Consider the following 22,225-nt stretch of genomic DNA (forward strand, 5'->3'; position numbering starts at 1 on the left):
CCACGGCAGATTATTACATAGAACCGCTCTGCCCGAAATGATATCAGTTGCGTATCCGTTCGGGATAGGCCCAGAGTACTCCATGCCGGGCTTTAATCTCACCTGTGACGCTGGCCCAGGCAACAGTAGTTACCACCTCCCTTTTTTGAGTTTGAGAAACTCTAGTTACCACCTCCTGCTAGGCAAGCCAAGCATCATGGTCCAAGACTACCTGTGGACTACCTTCGAGAATTCCCCCTTTCCTTTCACCAGAGTAAGCATCGGGTACTTGGTGAAGATGGCTCCTGGTGTCCGGGACAAATCCGTCCACTGGGAGGCTCCAGGCAGACCCTTCGCCATCTCTGCCTCGTCTAACATGTCGCTCTTCGTCGTTGGCTGCGGCGTCAAGGCCTCGCTGTTCGTCGGTGATACTGATGCGGAGGTCGGTAACTGCTCCGTGGCCTGCGTAGAAGATGAAATCATGGAGAGGCTGCCCCGAGGGCCGTGCGTCGGCCTAGGATGCTGTCGCATCGGCATTGCGGTGAACCTAAGAGCGTTCACCCTCAACATCCCGCGCGCCGGTCAGCCTGGGCGGCTGCTGAGGCGAGTGAACACCTTCGTCCCCGGTGTGGATTCCTATTTGTTCCGGCCATCGGACCTCGAATGTGATCTGACTGCCTCTGGTAATTATTTAGCCAGTCTCAGCTGGGCTATTCCCTATCATCCGGATTATAAAGGCGCCACACAGGACGGAGCCAGCTATGCCTGCGTTAGTAACCACAACAAACATTACGAAGCGCCGATCGGTGGATATGTCTGCGACTGTACGGAAGGATTCTACGGCAACCCTTACGTTGTCGATGGCTGCGTAAGAGAAGCCAAACAACGGTCAGGTCAGCTCAGCTCTCTCTCTATATATTCTTTTTTCTCGAGAAATGTCCTAATAACTTCTGCGTTCGATACACTATTGTCATTTTTACATGGTGAACCAAGATTATTGTAGCCTCTGCATCCTAGAATGCCGTTGTTTCATTGCGCCATACAACAAATTTGGTGAACTAGACCATCAGCCCACGCTACCATACGGGCTAATAATTTTAAGAGTTGTAAGTATTAGAAATTCATAAGAAAAATAGAATCACATCTAATAAAAATTATGCACTGAAACTTATAATATGAGTAGTACCTTGTGTAAAAAATATTAACTTTTTCCAGAATGGAAAAAGTTAATACTAACTTAGAAAAAAAATCATAGTATCATGTAAATATTTTCCACTTCTCGCTCTTCCTAGATCCTTTAATCTTGTCGAGTAGTTGATCTGCTATCTGTTTAACTACTTAGTCTCCGCTAGCCCATAGTCCATGGTTTAGAGATCGAGTGGGCCTGCGTGCCAGCATGGCATGCAATGATGCCAAAACCATTTTGCAAAACCACCCTAGGGTGTTATTTAAACGGTTTTGCAATTAAGGGATCAAATACCCAGTTTTATAGATGAGGGGTTGATGTAGGCTCGCTCGGCTGCTCCAGGCCATTTGATTTTGGTATTTTTCATTGGCTAAAATATTTGACGTGATGCTGCCTTTTCTTCTCGAAACAGCTCCCGTGTCGCTGAAGGCGAATTGCCTAACATCGTGCGGGAACGTGAGCTTTGCGTTTCCCTTCGGAACAGAAGAAGGCTGCTATGCAAATATCCAACTGTGCCTGACATGTGACCCGGGGCCTTCTCCTCCCATCCTAGAATTGTCTGATGGTTCAGTGGTCACTGACATTTCCATTGACGAGGGTGTCCTTCATTTTGTATCGTACCCGAGCCATAGCATTGTACAAGATGAAGGAAACGGCTCATTGTACTCCTTCTCTAGAGAACAGGGCGTGGTGAAGTGGGCCGTCGGCAGCATGTCCTGTAAGGATGCAATGGCGTCCGAGGAGGGTTGTCTTTGCGTATCTCATAGTGACTGCGTGGATGTCACAGACGATATAACACTCCGACAAGTCGGTTACCGGTGCCAGTGTTCTCCGGGGTTTGAAGGGAATCCTTACCTTAAAGATGGATGCACAGGTACGATCTCTCACAATCTTCGCAGAAAATGCAAACTTCATATTATGTAAGGACCAACACTATGATTGTACAATTTACAGACATCCACGAGTGCCTGCAGCCGGAGAAATACATCTGCAATGGCCTGCGCCAAAATACTTTTGGGAACTATACATGCACAGGTTGTCCTCGTGGAACAGATTTCAATCAAGTCACAAGGAAATGCAAGCCATCTACAGTAATTTTAGGTAAGTTATTTGCACAACCTGTATGGTCATGCTGGTACCCCCAGATTATAGCATTACCCAGCTGGATTATGGCTTCTGTATCTCAAGTGTCCTTCCCAATGCAGGTGTTACCGTTGGACTGAGCAGCGGCGGTGGCATTCTGTTTCTTGCCGCAGCTTTTGCTGTTCTTACACGGAGATGGAAGAGAAGCGCTCAGAAACGGCTCAGGAAGAAGCATTTCCGCAAGAACAAAGGCATTCTCCTAGAACAACTGATATCTTCAGATGAAAACGCCAGTGATGGCACAAAGATATTCTCCCTTGAAGAGCTAGAGAAGGCGACCAACAAGTTTGACCATGCTCGCGTTGTTGGCCGAGGCGGTCATGGCACTGTATACAAGGGCATCCTAACTGACCAGCGGGTGGTGGCTATCAAGAGATCAAAGCTCGAGGCAAGCACCGAGATCGAGCAGTTCATCAATGAGGTATCCATCCTCTCGCAAATCAACCACCAGAACGTCGTGAAGCTCCATGGGTGCTGCCTCGAGGCTGAGGTCCCCCTGCTCGTCTATGAGTTCATCTCCAACGGCACACTGTATGACCTCTTGCACAGTTTGCACTGCAAGCGAAATGACACCTTGTCACCGTTGTCTTGGGAGGAGCGCCTAAGGATTGCTGTTGAGGTCGCCGGCGCTCTGACGTACCTGCACTCAGCGGCTTCGGTGTCAATTCTCCACAGAGATGTCAAATGCATGAACATACTTCTGAATGACAGCTACACGGCAAAGGTTTCAGATTTCGGCGCGTCAAGATCCATCCCAATTGATCAGACTCATCTGGTCACAGCCGTGCAGGGAACATTTGGGTAATTGGACCCAGAATACTACCATACTGGCCAGCTCAACGAGAAGAGCGACGTTTACGGTTTCGGAGTGATACTTCTCGAGCTATTAGTAAGGAAGAAGCCAATGTTTGAGAACGAGAATGGCGAGAAGCAGAACCTGTCGCCCTATGGGCGATAGGTGAAAAACCCCTCGAGGAGATAGTGGACGCGCAGATTCTAGGAGAAGCAAGTGAGGAAGAGATCGCAGGCACAGCTCGGCTGGCGCAGGAGTGCCTCAGCCTGACGCGAGGGGAGAGGCCTACCATGAAAGACGTGGAGATGAGGCTGCAGATGCTGAGGGCCCGTAACGCCGCTGCTGATGCTCGCTGTGAAGCAGCGAAAGCCAATGGGATCAGTGGCGCTGTTCCTGTGCCGGCCGGCCACCACGGCACACGCCAGTACAGCCTAGAGCAGGAGTTCGTGTCGTCCGCGCGTGTGCCGCGGTAGGCTGCTGGCACCGCGTCTCACTCTCTCTCTCTCTGTTACATGTAGTTTAAATTTTAAATTGCTTGCTGTTGTGCTCCTATAATTTTGTACTGCAAAACTCATACTGAGGAACGCATGTACCATCTTCAGGATTGTTATGATCATCTCAAATAAGAGGGCTTTACCCAAAAGGCCCTAAACACTAAGGAAAAGTAGGAACAGAACAGTAGGTGAGTTTCCTACTGATTGAGTGCTGACACACATAAGAAACACATGACTTATCATATTTAGTAAAGCAACCTGTACACAACTTTTTTTAACTGATATACATATTATCAACCTCAGAACACTTCTTGCTGACACGGATTTACTGAAGCAGAAGATGACTACCCATTGCACACACATCAGATGGGAAGCAGACTGAACATTGGCTTCATCAGTCATAACTGACACATGTCATCTCCACCGAACGTTCTACGATAGCGTTGTAAGGAAAGCATCCACCTTGTCATTCATCGTCCTCGACAGGAACTTCATGCAGATCGGAGGCTTCACCTTGGCGAGGGCCAGCACCGACTGAGGCAGGACCCATAACCCGTCGCCGCAGATCATGCCTGACGCAACCGCAGGCGCGAACGCGTCCGCCTTGGCTCTGCCAAGTCTCTGCCACACGAACAGTATCGCCGTCCCGATGAACATGTCCACCGCGAAGTACGCCCCGAGGTAGAACGGGATGGCCATCGCCATCGGGATCGGGATGAACCGCGACAACTTCTTGGGCACCAGGTCTCTGATCAGGTTGATGACGATCGCCGCGGCGAAGAACACGTAGCAGAGGGTGAGGCAGTTCTTCGGGAGCGAGGAGAAGCCGTCGACGCCAAGTATCGCCATGCTCCGGAAGACGGCGGCGTTCGGCGCGGGGTACTGGCTGCCGTCGACGCCAATGTTGCCGAAGGCCTTGTAGAAGAGCCAGAACACGCAGGGAGCGATGACGCAGCCCATTCCCGTGCCTATGACCTGACTGATGAACATTGACCTTGGTGAGGCCAGTGTCAGGTATCCTGTTTTGAAGTCCCCCATCAGGTCAGCAGCAGTGCCCACGATGTTAATCATCACGCCACAGGCAGCTAGGCCAGCAAGAACGCCACCATGCGAGGCCCCCACCCATGCACCGAACGCGAAGATCGCAAGCTTTCCGTAGGTGGTAACTAGAGACCAGTCAGTGAGGCCAGCTCCATAGGCATTGCAGAAGGCAAGTACAGGAGCAAAAATGTAGGCTACCAGGATGTGGTACCACTTCAGCTGTGGGAATATCTGCGGGACAGCACCGATAGATATGGCAGCAATAACAACATAGCCTCCAAGTGCAACATACCAAGGAATTTGATCTTTGAGGAAGAGTTCGTTGCGCCGCTCTTCGTCGTATGAGATAGGTGCGGTGTCAGGAACTGTGCCATCATCAGAGATAGGAAGTGTGCTAGCGTTACTTTTCTTGAGCTGAGATCTTAACGAGACCACTGTGAGAATGAATATCTTTAGGAAGTTGTATAGACCATCCCCGAGAATCAAGGCTATGGCTATGAAGACCTGTAATACCGGCAGAATTTAGTAGCTGAAAGGAAAACTGAATCCTCAAGGAGGGAACACATAACATATTCTTACCCTGTAACCTTGCATTCCGCGAAGACTAGTGTCATCGAGATCAGCAGAGAACCATATTCCCCTTTTCTTGGCTATGAGGGGGCCACATTATTCCCCATGAGAGGATGGCTCCCAGGAGAATAGATATGTTGACAATATGTGAGCAAATCATTCCCACTCCAACATACGTAGGAGAGAAATCAAAGTAAAACCTTGAAAAATAAAAAAGGAAACGTTTGATTATGAAGAACATAAAAAAGAATATGTGCTATGGAACTGAAAGAAACACCAAGTTTTGGAGTGGATGGAAAATAACCCTTACCTGTTTTTGTAAGCTTGCAGGCCTAGTGATGGAAACTTTTGGAATCCACATTCTTCTACGTTAGCAGTAAAGAACCACTGAAAGAAACCCCAAACAAAGCTAAGGACAAAGAATGTACCCAATTTCTTCACTTGCTTCCTGTAAACGACAAGAAACACCAATGAACTTCTCATTTTTTGTGTCCTACTAGAATATAAATGGAACTACTGTATATTCACCTTGCAAGCTCGGCACCCTGGGGCGTATGAAAGCCATTTATGAGGTAGGCTGTTGCAGTGCCACTAGGATACGTCAGCTTGTAGTCAACTATCATAATCTGAATAATTCATAGTAATTTAGTTAAAATGGTGTTGACGGTATTGACAGGCAAAGAGGGTTGGTCGGTTGGATGTATAACTTGACCTTTCTTAGTGGCACAAGGCCGAATAGCCCAATGAAGCTGACAAGGAACAGGAAACCAATTATCCATCCAAGATGCGGATTTTTGATATTTTGAGCATCATTTGCCTCAGTTGACATGGCAGCAATTTTATCGCTCATAGCTAATAGGTAGTTACCAAAGCCCCCTGGAAAGTCAGCAAGTTAAAACTAAGAATGCCAGCCTATAACTACTTCCATTTAGCACTTCTGCAATATAATCTGCAAATAATTTATTGGTGGACAACTAGCACGTGTTAAACATAACTAGCATGCACCATGCAGTCCCTTATTTGCGAACATAATAAGGTATTAAGGTTACACTTTTCCACTGAAGAGTCTGTAGAAGAAAAAAGTTTTCACTATGCTATCAGCTTGCCACCACTTACGAATAGAAAAGCAACATGTTTGACAGCAAAAAATTCTGTTATGATTTTTACATTTTTTCTGATTTTGCCGCAAGATGTTTTTGTGAAAAGCACAGTCAGGGCCCTTGGCTATATCACAGCAGGAAATACATAGGAGGTTCACATGTTAGTAAAAACTTAATGCAATAAATAAACAATACGGCACCATTAGAAACAGGTGGCGAATTAGGTGCTACTGAAAAACAAAAAAGAATATAAAAATTGATCCATGCACAGGTCTACAACTTTTTGAACCAAATGCATACCATGGTATATTGAGGTTCTATAGTCGATATCGCAGAAGTGTAAATGAGTTATACGCCATCCTAACTGATAAGCCGTGTTGATATCAACCTAACTTTTTTATTATAAAAGATAGAAAGTCTTTACAGCAAAAAAGCTTGGGTTGTTCGTAGATTGTCAATCGTTGTCATGAGCAATAGATTACAGAGTCCAGCTAACTGTTTATTATCAATTGCATGAGCAAATTAAATAAGCATTGGTATTTTTAATAGCTGCAAACCAGACGCTTCCTCTCATCCTCTTGAGTAATTAGTAAAGCAAGAAAATGCAATGCTCCTTTTAAATTTTCCTAATACAGAGAGCTACCCAGGTACTTCTAAATTGTATCACTTCCAAGCACGTCCTTCCAACTTTGTCATGTACTATGCTTCCACACTATTTTCTTTATTCAGCCATTGACAGATTCAAGGTATCTTGGTACAAGGACCATCGTTTGTATCTATGGATCAGATATGGTGCAAGGAAAGCAACAGCCTTGATAAGAATCACATTTGTTTGGGCGAGCTTTAAGGATGCACATGCACTAGGATAGGAAAAATCACCTAGTTGCATGACGGACCTGCCGGAAAGCTGGGTGCCTTTGGGGTGCAACAAACTGTTTTTGTTCACGGTGGTTTTTTGGTGTTGTGGAAATCCAGAAATAAAATGTCGAGAGAAGGGGGTGTTTGTTCGCTCTCCCACTGAAATAATGTTTAGAATCTTATCTTCCCTGCAGAGATGGCGCGTGCTATTGAAGGCTGCTGAGCAAAAGACTTTGGATGAGCAAATGCTACAAGTGAAGGAGTGGATGAAATCTTCTGTGTCCCAGGTGAGACTGAGAGACTCAAGTTTTTCTGTAGCTTCTAAGATGAAAGCCTCTGTGACCGGTAGTATTTTGTTTCTGTAATGTGTGTCAATTCTGAACTTTGTACGAACTCTATGTGCTTTATATAAAAGCAAAGGAATCGAAGAAAAAATAACAGGTTATATATCAGATTGCTTACACAAAACACACACGCGAACACAGTGGATTGGTGCTGCTGCAATGATTGGAGCTTTTCTTTACTATATATATAGCTGAATAAGAGCTACAATGAAGGCTGAGAATATCTCTTATTTAATGCAGAAAATAACTACTATAATCTGCCTATTACTGAGATTTTTCTACGATGAAAATTAGCTAGCTCTAAAGAGACTGCGTATAGCCACCGGCACGAACCTGGACACACAATACAGGATTATTTTCCAACAATTTCATAGCAACATGAACACACACAAAGTACAGTACGTGCACGTGGACCAATAATACGAAACCGCAAGCAAAGCAGCAAAAATTCAGTAGTATACTGACTTTGTTACCCTGCAATCTTAGCGAGAACAAAGTAACAAACACAGAGAAGGAAAAACCAGGCAACTGATATACTGCAAGCATATATATAGTTGCAAAGAATTATCGACTCGATTATTTCTTTCTCTATATGCTTCTATTCTATAAACGAAATCACAACCATAAATACTAGAAGCATGTGCAAATGGACTATGACAGCTGTGAAATTGATACAGTAGTTGCCTAGATGGGAAAGGCTTGTTGGTTACCGCTGAAGGCGAGGCCGTAGGAGGCGACGACGCAGGTCTGGATGACGGTGTTCTCCTGGCGCGTGAAGGGCTGCTTGAGGAGCCCCACCCGCTCGATGGCGGCGGTCCAGAGGCGGACGAAGAAGAAGCCGAGGAGCCCCGCGGAGATGTTGAGCGAGGGGATGACCCCCGTGGTGAGGTTGAGCTTCATGACGATGACGCTGAACAGGACGGCCAGGAAGAAGCTGACCACGAAGGCGCGCACCGTCAGCTGCTCCTGCCACGACGGCACGGGCTGGCCCGCGAACGCGCGCTCCACGGACGGCGCCGCCTCGTCCTCCGCCGCGCCCGCCCCGTCGCGGGCCGGCGGCAACGAGGCCGCGCGGTCGTCGCTGGCGGGCTTGCCCCGCCGCCGGAGCTCGTTCGCCTCCACCATCTCGACGCCCCCGGCGCCGTTCGAGCCCGGGGCCCCGTCGTGCGTCGCGGTGGCCATCTGGTCGACCCGGCGCGGCTGCAGGCCTGCAGCGGAGCTCGGGAGAGGCGGAGGTGCGCACTTGCGCGAACTGATCAGCTGCACGCCGCGGGATGGGGAATTTATGGTGGGTTCTGCCGTTCTAGCCTGCTTTTTTTTAAAAAAAAAACTAGGGTTCCGGCCTGCTAGCGGTTGGGTTGGGGGGAGGCGACGACAGGTCGAGGTGACGTGGCTGGAAGTCTGACTGTTTGACTGGTGCGGCGGTGCCTGACGTCGGAGCCAGACTAGTGTGACGCCTGTTGCTACGCTGTGCATGGACCTGACCTGGCAACTGGCATGGTGAACTGCCAGCATGTCACCAGCGTAGAACTTGTACAGGTCCGGCCGGCGGTGAGCCGTTGGGCGGTGAACTCGTACAATTATTTTGGAGCAAGTCCAAAAAGTTTTATGAAAAATGTATTTTGTTTAGACTTCAGATTTAATAGGCAACATAAGGAAAGACCGGGTGTTTAGGTTTTATAAATTCAGAAAGCGTTTCAGAGTTTTCTTTTTTCAAAACGTGTTTGATCTGCTGCTTTGCTGAAAATTATGTTCGGTATACAGCATAAGTTCTGTACCTCTGTTTCTATCTTATTTTCTTCTGTTTCTTATAAGTCTACGGTTAATTGTATAAAGTAAAAAATATCCAAACAATCCGGTTCAAAACAATGGAGGAAGACGCAATCATTCGCCAATCTATTGTGAAGACATGCATGGCGATTGTGGGCGAAAAAAGAAGCAGAGTGGCGGCACGTGCCTCCAAGGCTCCAAGGCGGTCGGCGTTGTCCAGCCGGGAATCGAGTACAGCACACAGTGACACCTGCTAACCTGCCCTCTACAGTGCCCCACCCCAACGGTGAAACCGAGCCCGAGGAAGGCCTTGTTTAGATGCACTCAAAATGTTATAATTTTTACACTCTCTCTTCATCACATCAATTTTGGAACCCATGCATGGAGCAGTAAATGTATGTAAAAAAATAACTAATTGCACAGTTTAATTGTACATCACGAGACGAATCTTTTAAGCCTAGTTAGTCCATAATTAGATAAAATTTGTCAAATACAAACGAAAACGCTACAGTTCCAAATGTTATAAAGTTTTGCAATCTAAACGGGGCCGAAGGAAAAGAAACATGAGGCCGTCTCGCCTCCTCCGTCCCTTCCGGTCCACCCGTACCTCGTATATATCATCATATTAAGAGATATATTAAGATTTAGTAACTAATGATCATTCATTTTTTAAAAGAATTATAATACCAATACTGCAATAAGAGATATATGGAAAACATATTTATCGGTACAACTTTAGATAATCATATCATATAATTTTATCATGGCCAGAATTTATAAGTTAGACTTTTAAAAACTAACAAATACACTCCACGTAGAAAAAATTTCCAGTAGAGAAACTGAGAGTAGACGACTGTGGAGAAAAAGTTTAGCACACTAGAATGATTTTTTTGAAATATGTCATTAGCAACATTATTGTTGGGGGGCTGGGGCAAGAAATCTTTTGCCTGAACAGGCATCCGCGAGCCTCTAGAGATGAGAGGATCAAGCACGGCATGGGAAAGCAAGAGCTACATGCTTGTAGTTGAAATGGATTTGAATCCCTTTTCTCGTGGGGAACAAATTAGCAACCAATACAACCAACATTTTTCAACAAAAGAACTCCATACCGCTTATAGTAAATAAAACTTGAAAGATGTCTTAATTATGTTCAGCCAACTTGGATGCCGCAGCCATCCTATGGTGGGAAAATTACATTGGTAGTGTAAGCTAGGACGACGTAATTTATCCATTTTCTTTCCTTAATCTCACAAAATCTTTGTATGCAACAACTTCGCATCAATATAAATTCAGGCTGGCTACTTGCCTGCCGGGGTTTCTCGTCAAAAAAAAAACTTAATTAGACTAGAAATTCTAAAAAAAAACACTCAGAAACCAGGTTGTTAGATCGAGACCTCAGAATGGATTGTAGGTTTTGATCCTACAATTTTTTGCAAAGATACATATATTTTAATATAAAATCGATAATATAGGGTGAAAAGGAGAGCTTAGAGCAACTCTAACAAAGCTCTTAAACTGGGTCCTATTTTGAAATATAGGGCTTAAGCATAAAAAATAGCTTCCAACAAAAATCTTATTTTATAAAAATTGATCAAATTTGTTTAGGACTCCAACCATGAGGTCCCAAATATAGTACCTGAGCGAAGGGGTCCTATCCAGTAGAATCGCGTATCACAACCACCGGACACCTCCCACGAATCTTCAGCGCCGCCACGTGGCAGGCGCCGCCGTTTGTCTCCCTCGCCGGCGCGCAGTTCCTCTTCCTCGCCTAGGGCACGGCGCTTGTCTCCGAGGCAGGCGCGGCTTCTCTTCCCCGCCCAGGGCGCGGTGCAGGACTGTTTGAAGATGGATACAAGAAAACCGCAGCAGCCACACGTCAGGGGACGTCGTAGGTCTTTGTTAAACGCTGCCGTAGGTGTCATTCGCCAAGAATCTGGAGCTCCCATGTCAGCAGGAGCCACTGCACCCCACAACCTGCATCTCAACTGCAATCGATGTTTGCCAACGACGTTTCCTCTTGGACGACATCTGAACCCCCACAACCTGCAGGAAGTGGACCAAACTCAATGTTCAGCGACGGCAATCCTCCTTGGATGTCTTCTGAATACAGGTTTGTATTACTTTTAGCTGTGGACAATAATATTACTTTTAGCTTCCTATAAGTATTTGTTTTTTTTTTGCAGCGCTATGAACTCCCAAGGTAGTTACTACACTTCTCTACTCAACCAGGGCGCTGCATATGGTTTTGACTCCGATGATTTTGTGGCAGGTGATAATGAAGTGGTAGAGACACCACCAGTGAATGAGATGAACTCGCAGCCGGCTAAGAGGGGCCGATCCAAGAATTTCAGTGAAGAGGAGGATATATTGTTGGTTTCCGGCTATCTTAATGTAAGTAAGGATCCTATTACTGGAAGGGATAAAAAAGATGGCACATTTTGGGAAAGAGTATGGAAATACTTTCACAAGAACAAGAAATTTGAGTCTGATCGTAATTGGTCATCACTTAAGCATCGTTGGGGTATAATTCAGAAGGAAGTGAATGTTTTTCAGGCTTATTATGACGCTGTAGAAAGGAAAAATCAAAGTGGTAAGACTAGTGATGACAAGGTAAATAGCTTATATGGTGCCCATGTTTTATTCTTCTTCGCATAACATGCAGTTTGTCACATAGTTACCTTGTGTGATTTTGTAGCTAGCTGAAGCGAAAGCAAAATTCCGGGAAGACCATGAAGGGAAGGCATTATCTGTCTTCCATCCGTGGGTTATTCTTAGGCATGAGCCAAAGTGGGCATTCAGAGAATCAAGGCTGAAAGACCACCATGAACCAAACAATGGTAGTGGTGATGCTCCTGTCAATGCTGACAGACCACCAGGGAGGAAGGCTGAGAAGGAAAAAGCACGAGCGAGAAAGCATGGTGCCTGTGATGCTGATGGTGATCCTTTATTTGAAGAGGTCAAAAAGATGAGAGAAGCAAGGCAAGAAACAGAGAAACATCGGAAGGCCCGTGATGAGAAGTTCTATGAGCTGGAGAAGAATAAGCTTGAATTGGAGCGAGATCGGCAGGACAAAGAGATAATGCAAACAGACATAAGCATAATGGACGAAGAATCAAAACAGTACTTTAAGTTAATGAAACGAGAGATTTTGGCTCGTCGTTTCGGAAGTAGTCAGCCATAATACTAGTATGTTTTAATAACTTTAGTTCAGCATTTGTTTTGGACAGATACACAATCTCATTAGTTTATGTTCTCCAGCCTGGTAATGCATGTATATTCGAGCTGTATATCCCTGTATGCCCGTATGAGTGCACAGCCTGATAATACCTGTATCCCTGTATACCCGTATGTGTTGATTGTGACTGTATAAGGAGACGTTCAGCTCATACAGAAACACATAAAAAAGCTAGTAAATGCTCGGGGCATAAAAACTGCTTAGGACAGAAACAAGTACCAAGAACAGGAAACTAAACGACCATTATCAAAAGTTGATAGACAACGTACTAGACAACGTACCCACAATAAAATACAAATATAAGATAGATGTGATTAAATAAAATAAACTACAATGAACTAATGTTGCTCCTTTCGCCCTTCCCGCTCCCATAGGTGTTCAACGAGGTCTTTCTGTAGCTGATGGTGCACACGTGGGTCTTGAATTTCTTTGTTGCTAATAAATGATGAAAAATTTGAAGTCCATGCACGCGATACCACACCTTCTGTCTCAGCATCTTTTTTTATCATAAGGCACCTCAAGGCTTTTAGCATCACGTTCATCTTCAACAATCATGTTGTGCATTATTATACATGCCAACATAATATGTCGAAGTGTTGCTTCATCCCAAAATCTTGCCGGATTCCGAACAATAGCAAAGCGAGCCTGCAACACACCAAACGCACGCTCCACATCCTTCCTCTGAGCCTCTTGCGTGGCAGCAAAAATTTTATCCTTCGAATTTGCCGGGCTGCCCAATTAGGATAAATCCCATCAGCCAGGTAGTAACCCATATCATAATTGTGCCTGTTAACCTTATAGTTAACAGACGGGGCTTCACCTTCAACAAGTCTGTCAAAGAGAGGAGATCTCCGTAAAACATTAATATCATTGTGTGACCCTGGTAGACCGAAGAAGGCATGCCAGATCCATAAATCTGTAGATGCAACTGCTTCTAGTATGATAGTTGGTTCCTTCACATGACCGCCAAAAAAAACCGTGATAAGCTGTAGGGCAATTTTTCCACTTCCAGTGCATGCAATCAATACTACCGAGTATATCTAGAAATCCACGCTGTGCAGCAATATTAAGCAATCTAGTTGTATCGTCTTCTTTGGGGGCTCTCAAGTATTCTTTGCCAAACACTTCACAAATTGCTCTCACAAATCTTCTTAGACTCTCAATAGCAGTGCTTTCACCCATCCGTACATACTCATCAACATAATCTGCTGGAACACCATAAGCTAACTGTCTGAATGCTGCTATTACTTTTTGCAAACAAGAAAACCCACGAGCACCAGCTGCATTTTTTTCTGAGTAAAATATTTGTCATGCTTTTCAACAGCTTCAGCTATCCTTTTAAAGAGATGAGAACTCAGCCGAAAACGTCGTCGAAAAATCTTCTCAGGATATGTTGGTTTTTCAGCAAAGTAGTCACAATATAATTTTCTAGCATGCTCTTCTCTTTCTTGATTGTATACCTTGTGTCCAAAAACTGAACCCCGGTGTCTTTTTCGCTTCTTATGCCTCCTCTTCTGATATTCACCCATCATAAGAAGCATGAAGTGGTCAAGCTCATCATCTAAATCTTCATCTTCATGATGAATTCTAGTTATTTCACTTGCAGACATCCTTATGAAATATTAAAAAATTATGAAAAACAAAGCAAGTAACAATGGATCAAAAGCATGTATAATGGATATGCAAGCCGCTTTGTTAATGTTAAATACTCACACAAGATCAAACAACACAACACTACCTATCGTTAATTAGCATATCACGGCAAGTGAAAGGAAGTTTGCTTCGTTAACGTTAAAGAATCATAAGAAAAACAAACAATACGAGTACTAATCTATCAGTCACAACTAGTGGAGAAAAGGCAGGAAACGTTTAGAAAAATTGGAGAACGTTTAGGAAATAGTGGACAACTTTAAGCCTGATACGAGTACTAATCTATATGTTTGCGATCACGTGGCCTCACGACGATTAGAAAAATGGGAGAATCATACCAGGCGTTGAAGGAGGACGACGTGAAGCCTGATGCCTGATGCTGCAGGACCTCTGGCCGGCCTACCCTCCTGCTGGATCGACCGCGTGAAGCTGGGATGATGCGCCACGGTCTGTGGTCGGTCCCCCGCTCGCCGTCGACCATGCAGATCTGAGTGACGGCGCCGTTGTGCGTTAAGTGTTGGCCGAATGAAAGCGCAGGTAAGCCTCTGGCCAAATCTCGTTTTAGCGGGAAGGCACCAAATCGCGCGGCGCGCGCAGAAGCGCCAAAACGTTGGCGCCAAACTCCACCGGAAAACCAGAATTAACCAATAATCTGATTAATAGGGTCTCATTGTTGGAGTAATAAAAATCTGTTGGGCTCTAAATAACTCAAATAAGGTATAATTTAACTTTTAGGGCCTAATTTTAGAACTTCTTGTTGGAGTTGCTCTTAAACCAAGATCCCATAAATCGATTATTACATTACTTGTAAGGTGGTGTTTGGTTCGGCTAAAATGCCCCGTGATCAGTTTAGAGAGTGATTTGTTACCGTTGTTTCGCGTTTGTTTCGGCTAGCTCGTAGTCGTTCCCCGCGGTATCGGATACCGTCCAGTGCAATATCGATATCGCCCACCTGCGAGCGTCATTTGCAGCTGCGTCCTGTCTTCCTCGCCCTCGCGAGTCTCGCTACAACAGCAGCACGCAATCACACATACACGGCCGGCCAATCGCTGCGTGGCACTAGCTTGCCTCATCCGTCAGTGTTTCAAACTAGCAAAACGCTACCAATCCCAACTAAACAAAACACGCTTTAGAAAGTTAACCCCAAAATATGGTGTGCAGCTGCTAGTAGTCGAAGTCTTCGCATTAGAATCCAGGGAATCTCGGCGAGGATAAGAGATGCATGATACGCAATCACCTAGCGACGCCATCGCCGGCCGGCGTGTCCACGCACCTGATTTCAATAAGACGTCGCGATCAGCAGCGGTGTAGCCGGCGTGATGCCGGGTTTGAGATTTCCAATTACCGCGCTGCTGCTTTCACACGCCCGGCCGCCGCTTGGGCGTCGTCGCCGTCGTACGTGTGCGTGCCTTCACACGGGGATGCAGGACAGGAACTCGAGGAACCCAGGGAAGGAAGCTAACGGTTTTAATTTCTGAGGTGCTGCGTGGGCTTTTTGGCATTCTGTTCTATATTTAAGCCGTAATTATCGTGTCTCTGAGTCAACGCCGGCGCGTGATGCTTTCAGAAGATCATCCTGGTATTCCTCTCCCCCATGCTCATGACTTTGATCAGCGAGGACGGCCTGATTGCTTGTTGAAACTCTCGTACGACCTTGGAACTACATATATTCATATGCGAGGTATGGACGCCCGATCGACTAGCCGTGCCGCTGCATGCCGATGTTATTCAACTCCGACTGGATACTGATGTGATGGAAATTGGAATCCCAGTTCAGCTTGACTTAGGGCATGGGCAATGTGCGTACAGAATGTTAACATTAAGCATGGGACCCACTCCAATGGGCTATAGCTGTGGTAAGACTCACAATGCTTATGTGCAAAGAGGGAAACAATGACTGCGCAGAGAGAATGGGCGAGGGGGGAAGATCGAGATTCTCTGCTTTTTTATTCTCTTAAGAGTATCTCCAATAAACTATATTTGTATCCTTAGGAATAGAGATTTTAAGTTAAAAGTTACCCTCCAACAGCCTCTGAATATCTAAATATAGACATTCTCTATTCCGGATTTCTCGCTAGCCAAAGATGGAGAGACAAAATTATCCACAAAATATCACAAGATATAGAATTGCTCGCAAGATATAGAATTGCTCTCTAAATTACCCACGAGATATAGAAAAGCTGTTGGAGAGTAAAAAATATAGAAAACGACTTTTACTCAAATAGCTCTCTAAATAATGATTAGAGAGTATATTTTAGAAAAATCCTTGAAGATACTCTAGGTTAGCCTTAGTCTTAAGGTGCATTTTTGCTATTGCTGAGTCAATGGTCATCCCTATAATGTTTAAGGTGCACATAAGCTCTTATGAAACTACAGGGCTACAGGCTAGCTTGTTAGGGAATAACGATCCAGATTTCCTGCTGACGCGGATGCATGATCCTGACCTGTGGTACTTTCAGCAATGCTGTTCACGCTGGCTGCTGCAGGCGAGCCGCGAGCGTGCTGATTCACACGTACTCCCTTGGGTTTTTTTTAGATCCGTATCTTAGGGTCCGTTCGTTTCCCCATCTAAAAGCCAAAAACATCTAAATTTTAGACAGGCAGCACCGAACGCATATCTAACGGGGCGACTGTTTTTCGTTTAGAGGCCTCTATTTTTTAGAGGGAACGACCTCTCTAATGCCACTCGCGGCTCGCGATTCCCCACGCCGCCGCCCCTGCTCCTCCCCCCACCCCCGCGCCGCCGGCCCCTGCTCCTCCCCGCGCCGCGCCGCCGCCCGCTCTCTCCCCCCCCCCCCACCCCCCGCGCCGCCGGCCCCTGCTCCTCCCCCCGCCGCGCCGCCGCCCGCTCTCTCCGCCCCACCCCCGCGCCGCCGCCCCTGCTCCTCCGCCCCACCCCCCGCGCCGCCGCCCCGCCGTCCCCTCTCTCCCCCCCACCGCGCCGCGCCGCCTCTCTCCCCCCCAGCCCCCCGCGCCGCCGGCCCCTGCTCCTCCCCGCGCCGCGCCGCTGCCCCCTGGTCCTCCCGTGCGCCGCGGCGGAGGCCGCCGAGGCCGCGGCCGCCGCCCCCTGTCGAGCGCCACCGAGAAGCAGAGGAGTCGGATCAAAGCTTTATTAGAGGGCTGTTCGTAAATATTAGAGCTCTTGATGTTTAGACCTCTAATCTATGGGGCTATTTTTTAGACCCCTCTAAGAGGAAACGAACACACCCTTAGCTTTGAAAAACATCGAAAAAGAATGTTGTATTTGTGTCCGGCTCCGGAACGCTTCGGTGAACGAGATGTGGGCGTTGGGGGGACAGTTGATGGATTTGCATGTAGCCATGCAGGGACGCCGAGCCCCGGACTTTGCATGCTGGTATGCAGAATTAATTGGTCAGAGTAACTCTTCATCTCCTTGGTCTGTGTAGCCAAGACAAATACGACATCTTAAAAAACCGGAGGGAGAACTAGGGGTGGGGAGGGGGAAGGCATAACTTTCTGAAAGTACAGCTAGCTGCTTGTTGAAATGTGAGTTGTTCTTCACGTCTGCTTCATGGAGTATTGCTGAATGCGGAGACAGCAACGCGGTGACAGTGATTAAGCTCCTTGTTATGTTACAGGTTTAGGTTAGGAGAAGGGAACTCTCCTCTCAGTGAGGACTGAGCTTGAGAACTCGGCCAGCTCCAGTTGGAGCCCGTTGCGATCAAACACAATGGGCCGTCGACAGAAAACAACATCCATTCATCCAACTAAACGAAAATAAAAATACTTCTTAGAATGGAATAATAGTATCAATCAAGGTGGAGAGAAAAAACAATGCATGTCCGAGAGTAACATCCAAACCGAGCGGTCAGCAAGTCAACGGACGCCACGAGCCGGCCAGCCTGTCTCCCACTCCCAACGCCAGAATGCCATCCTTGCTGTGTGGTAGCCCCGCTTCGAGAGCAACAGCAGCGAGGTAGCCCCGCTGTGTGGGCCCTCCCCCCGCACGCACGCGCGCGCGCGCAGCCATCCCAACGTTCCAACCACGATAAATACTCACGCCACCCGCAGGCCGCGCTCCAGTCAGTCCACGCACAGACTAGAACTCAGAACAGTGCGGCGTCGGCCAACCAGAGATGGCGCCGCAGACCACAGCAGCCGGTGGCGGGGAGGCGGTGGAGGAGGCGGGCACGCTGCGCCACCGGCACAACGCGGCCAAGAGCGGCGGCGGCGGCGGGGAGGAGGGGCCGGCCAACGGGGCCGCCCAGCAGGGGGAGGACGAGGCGGCGGCGGGGGCGCTGTCGGTGGAGCGGGCGTTCGAGGACCGGGCGGTGCCGTCGTGGCGGGAGCAGCTGACGGTGCGCGCCTTCGTGGTCAGCTTCTTCCTCGCCGTCATGTTCAGCATCATCGTCATGAAGCTCAACCTCACGACGGGGATCATCCCGTCGCTCAACGTCTCCGCGGGGCTCCTCGGCTTCTTCTTCGTCCGCCTCTGGACCGCCGCCATCGAGCGGGTGGGGCTCCTCAAGCAGCCCTTCACGCGCCAGGAGAACACCGTCATCCAGACCTGCGTCGTCGCCGCCTACGACATCGCCTTCAGCGGTATCCCTAGCTCTTCCTCTCTGCAACCTTCTGTTCTTGCTGCAGGGCAGAGCAGCCCATGCGGTTTCACTGCTCGAATTGTAGGAGCACCGCACGTTTGGTACACGGATTTGCAATTCTTTATGAGCACTTTTTACATGGGTTTCGCAGTAGATTCTTCTTTTCTCTCAAAAGCCCCTTCCCAAACTGCACAAGCTTCTTCCAAAGCATACGGCTTTCTAGGCGTACATGACGATTCTTTGGTTAATTATAACAGTATAAGCATGAAGCCACGAACACTACTAACAATTTTACTATTGAAGTCAACTTGGAAAGGAAAAATCTCGCAGTCAGTCATTAAGAAAACGTTTATGGAGTACGTTGATTCTTATGTACTAGTTGTCAAGATGGCACACGCAAGTTGCAACACGTCTGACTTCAGACGACCTCGAGCTGAAATCGATGACCTAGAATCCGGAAGGGCTAGATCCTGTATAGCTTTGAATTATTGAGTACTTGATTACCATGATGAGATGTGGCCCAGGGATGTGACGCGTCAACTTGATAGAGGCGTCTGCGCTTACTACTAACTCAAGCCTAATTACAATCCACTGTTGGGGTTGCTTTCTGCTTATCATCATCCGGAACAATATATTGTTCAGTTGCATAAATAATTTCCTGTGGACAACTGCATAATGAATTTCAAGTAACAAGTGCACTATTGCTTGTACCAAGGGGATAGTGATGCCTTGATTTGTCTTCTTCTTTTATTTTAGTAGTTCTTTTTTTTAGGAAAAAAAAGGAGGCAGGAGTACTGTCCTTACCACCTATCGCCGTCTTTGTGTGAAAAGAGATGTGCTAAATTGTGTACTAACCCATTCTGACTGATAGGTGGGTTTGGCACTTACTTGTTTGGGATGAGCGAAACCATCGCCAAGCAAGCGACGGAGGCTAACAATCCTCAGAATATCAAGAATCCTCACATCGGATGGATGATAGGGTTTCTCTTCCTTGCCAGTTTTATCGGCCTATTTGCTCTTGTGCCTCTAAGAAAGGTAAATCTTCAGCTTGTTTATGCAGCATCGCTATATATAGTACATAGCAACTCATAATCAGCAACTGTTACCGCTGGTACAGATTATGATTGTCGACTACAAGCTCACATATCCAAGTGGCACAGCTACTGCTTATCTCATCAATGGTTTCCACACGCCAGAGGGTGCCAAGCTTGCAAAGTAAATTATCTGAGTGTTGTTTTCTTCACACAATTCTAGTTATTGTGTGTGGCACTAGGTGTAAAGCAATGTTCTGCGTAAATTATATGTTTCAGGAAACAAGTAAAGACACTGGGAAAATTCTTCTTGTTTAGCTTCCTTTGGGGATTTTTCCAGTGGTTCTACACCGGTGGAGATAACTGTGGATTTCAGAGCTTCCCTACATTGGGCCTCCAAGCTTATAAGAACAGGTCAGAGTTTTACATTGTCTCGATAATAGGACTCTACATCTGAAAACAGTTTTTGCTAGATTTATGACACTAAAATTGCTTGGAGAATTACATGCCTGATATCTGAAAATAGCTTATTGTAGAATCATTTGTTTGGTTAGGAGAATGAAACGGCTTACATTACTGAACCTGAACTTTGTATTTCACCTTTCAGGTTTTACTTCGATTTCTCTCCTACCTATGTTGGAGTTGGGATGATTTGCCCACACATTGTGAACGTGTCTGTTCTACTGGGAGGCATCCTTTCCTGGGGAATAATGTGGCCTCTAATACGCAACAAGAAGGGGAGCTGGTATCCTGCCTCTCTATCAGAAACCAGTCTCCATGGGTTGCAGGGTTACAGGGTAAATACCGGCACGATCATCCCTCTTTTGTTTTACTGCTGATTAATGTTACTACTTGCAACCAAGCAGCTAATCTGGCGTTTCTGATTACTGCAGGTTTTTATATCAATAGCTATAATTCTTGGTGACGGTCTGTACAACTTCGTGAAGGTGCTCATTCGCACCACTGCCGGCTTTATATCCATGATGAAGAAAAATAGCACCCTTCCAGTTTCGAACGACAGCAGCCCCATCACTGAATCTGTTTCATTCGACGACGAACGCCGCACCGAGCTGTTCCTGAAAGATCAAATCCCCAGATCAGTTGCCTATGGAGGGTACGTCGCTGTCGCCGCCGTCTCCATTGGCACCCTTCCTCAGGTGTTCCCGCAGCTCAAGTGGTACTACATCCTGGTCGCGTACATCTTCGCGCCGGTGCTGGCCTTCTGCAACGCCTACGGCACCGGCCTCACCGACTGGTCCCTGGCGTCCACCTACGGCAAGCTCGCCATCTTCATCTTCGGCGCGTGGGCCGGCGCCTCCAACGGCGGCGTCCTCGTGGGGCTCGCCGCCTGCGGCGTGATGATGAGCATCGTGTCGACGGCCGCCGACCTGATGCAGGACTTCAAGACGGGGTACCTGACGCTGGCGTCGCCGCGGTCGATGTTCATCAGCCAGGTGATCGGCACGGCGATGGGCTGCGTCATCGCGCCCTGCGTCTTCTGGCTCTTCTACAAGGCCTTCGCCGACATCGGCCTGAGCGGCAGCGAGTACCCGGCGCCCTACGCCATCGTGTACCGCAACATGGCCATCCTCGGCGTGGACGGCTTCTCCTCGCTCCCCAAGCACTGCCTCACGCTCTGCTACGTCTTCTTCGCGGCGGCGATCGCCGTGAACCTGGCCCGGGACCTGGCGCCCAAGAAGGTGGCCAGGTTCATCCCGCTCCCGATGGCGATGGCGATCCCGTTCTACATCGGGTCCTACTTCGCCATCGACATGTTCATCGGCACCGTGATCCTGTTCGCGTGGGAGGTGGTGAACAGGGCCAAGGCCGACGCGTTCGCGCCGGCGGTCGCGTCGGGGTTGATCTGCGGCGACGGCATCTGGACGCTGCCGCAGTCGGTCCTCGCGCTCGCCAAGGTGAAGCCGCCGATCTGCATGAAGTTCCTGTCCAGGTCGGTGAACGCCCAAGTCGACGCCTTCCTGGGGAATTAGCCGCGACGCGATCGGGCAGATGGAGGGTTCGGTTAGGAAAGGGAGATTTCGTGCACGAATCACGAGCGTGATTTGTGTTGATGATGCACCACGCTGTAAACTGTAACCAATGCTGTGCCACGTCGTCCTCTTTTACTGTCTGCCTTGCTGTATGTTAGTAGGACCAGGGCTGCCGAAGTAAAGTTTGCCATCGTATACTCGTGCATCATCAAGGGCAATTAGTTACTTCTCGGTTCGGATTTCGTAACCACTTCGATCTCGTCACCTCGCCTCTATCTGCAAGGGCGAACAAAAGGCGTTTTGACCCGAATCTGCCTTCCGCACGCGAGAGAACGAACATCTGGGCCGTGCAGTTCCGAATCGGAGGGCTCCCCGCCACGGTTAACAGCCCAGCACCAGCCCACCAGATCATATCGTCCCGGATTCCCTGGCTCCCAATAAATACGCCGCCTCCCAACCATCAACCGAGTCACGATAC

At 47.6% G+C, this 22,225-nt stretch overlaps 3 protein-coding genes and 2 pseudogenes across 3 annotated transcripts; 3 read left to right on the forward strand and 2 right to left on the reverse strand.

Annotated features, from left to right (window-relative positions):
- The first annotated feature begins 196 nt into the window (after nucleotides 1-196).
- LOC112900783 lies at nucleotides 197-3,574 on the forward strand (annotated as a pseudogene).
- A 242-nt stretch (nucleotides 3,575-3,816) lies between these two features.
- LOC112899545 (probable metal-nicotianamine transporter YSL13) lies at nucleotides 3,817-8,779 on the reverse strand. Its single transcript, XM_025968051.1, is given in 7 exon segments — nucleotides 3,817-5,140; nucleotides 5,216-5,296; nucleotides 5,298-5,406; nucleotides 5,517-5,654; nucleotides 5,735-5,832; nucleotides 5,919-6,082; nucleotides 8,219-8,779. Coding segments are annotated over 7 exon segments (2,175 nt in total). The 5' UTR covers nucleotides 8,691-8,779; the 3' UTR covers nucleotides 3,817-4,027.
- A 2,686-nt stretch (nucleotides 8,780-11,465) lies between these two features.
- Nucleotides 11,466-12,599, forward strand: LOC112900784 (glutathione S-transferase T2-like). Its single transcript, XM_025969585.1, has 3 exons — nucleotides 11,466-11,888; nucleotides 11,974-12,398; nucleotides 12,506-12,599. The coding sequence occupies exons 1-3, from the start codon at nucleotides 11,466-11,468 to the stop codon at nucleotides 12,597-12,599; spliced, it is 942 nt and encodes a 313-aa protein (XP_025825370.1).
- A 252-nt stretch (nucleotides 12,600-12,851) lies between these two features.
- LOC112900785 lies at nucleotides 12,852-14,123 on the reverse strand (annotated as a pseudogene).
- Nucleotides 14,124-18,219: 4,096 nt separating this feature from the next.
- On the forward strand, nucleotides 18,220-21,952 carry LOC112899546 (probable metal-nicotianamine transporter YSL12). Its single transcript, XM_025968052.1, has 6 exons — nucleotides 18,220-18,726; nucleotides 19,597-19,760; nucleotides 19,843-19,940; nucleotides 20,036-20,170; nucleotides 20,364-20,553; nucleotides 20,650-21,952. The coding sequence occupies exons 1-6, from the start codon at nucleotides 18,261-18,263 to the stop codon at nucleotides 21,745-21,747; spliced, it is 2,151 nt and encodes a 716-aa protein (XP_025823837.1). The 5' UTR covers nucleotides 18,220-18,260; the 3' UTR covers nucleotides 21,748-21,952.
- Nucleotides 21,953-22,225: the final 273 nt, after the last annotated feature.

Source organism: Panicum hallii, chromosome 7, assembly GCF_002211085.1.
Source record: "Panicum hallii strain FIL2 chromosome 7, PHallii_v3.1, whole genome shotgun sequence".
In the NCBI taxonomy this organism is placed as follows: domain Eukaryota; kingdom Viridiplantae; phylum Streptophyta; class Magnoliopsida; order Poales; family Poaceae; genus Panicum; species Panicum hallii.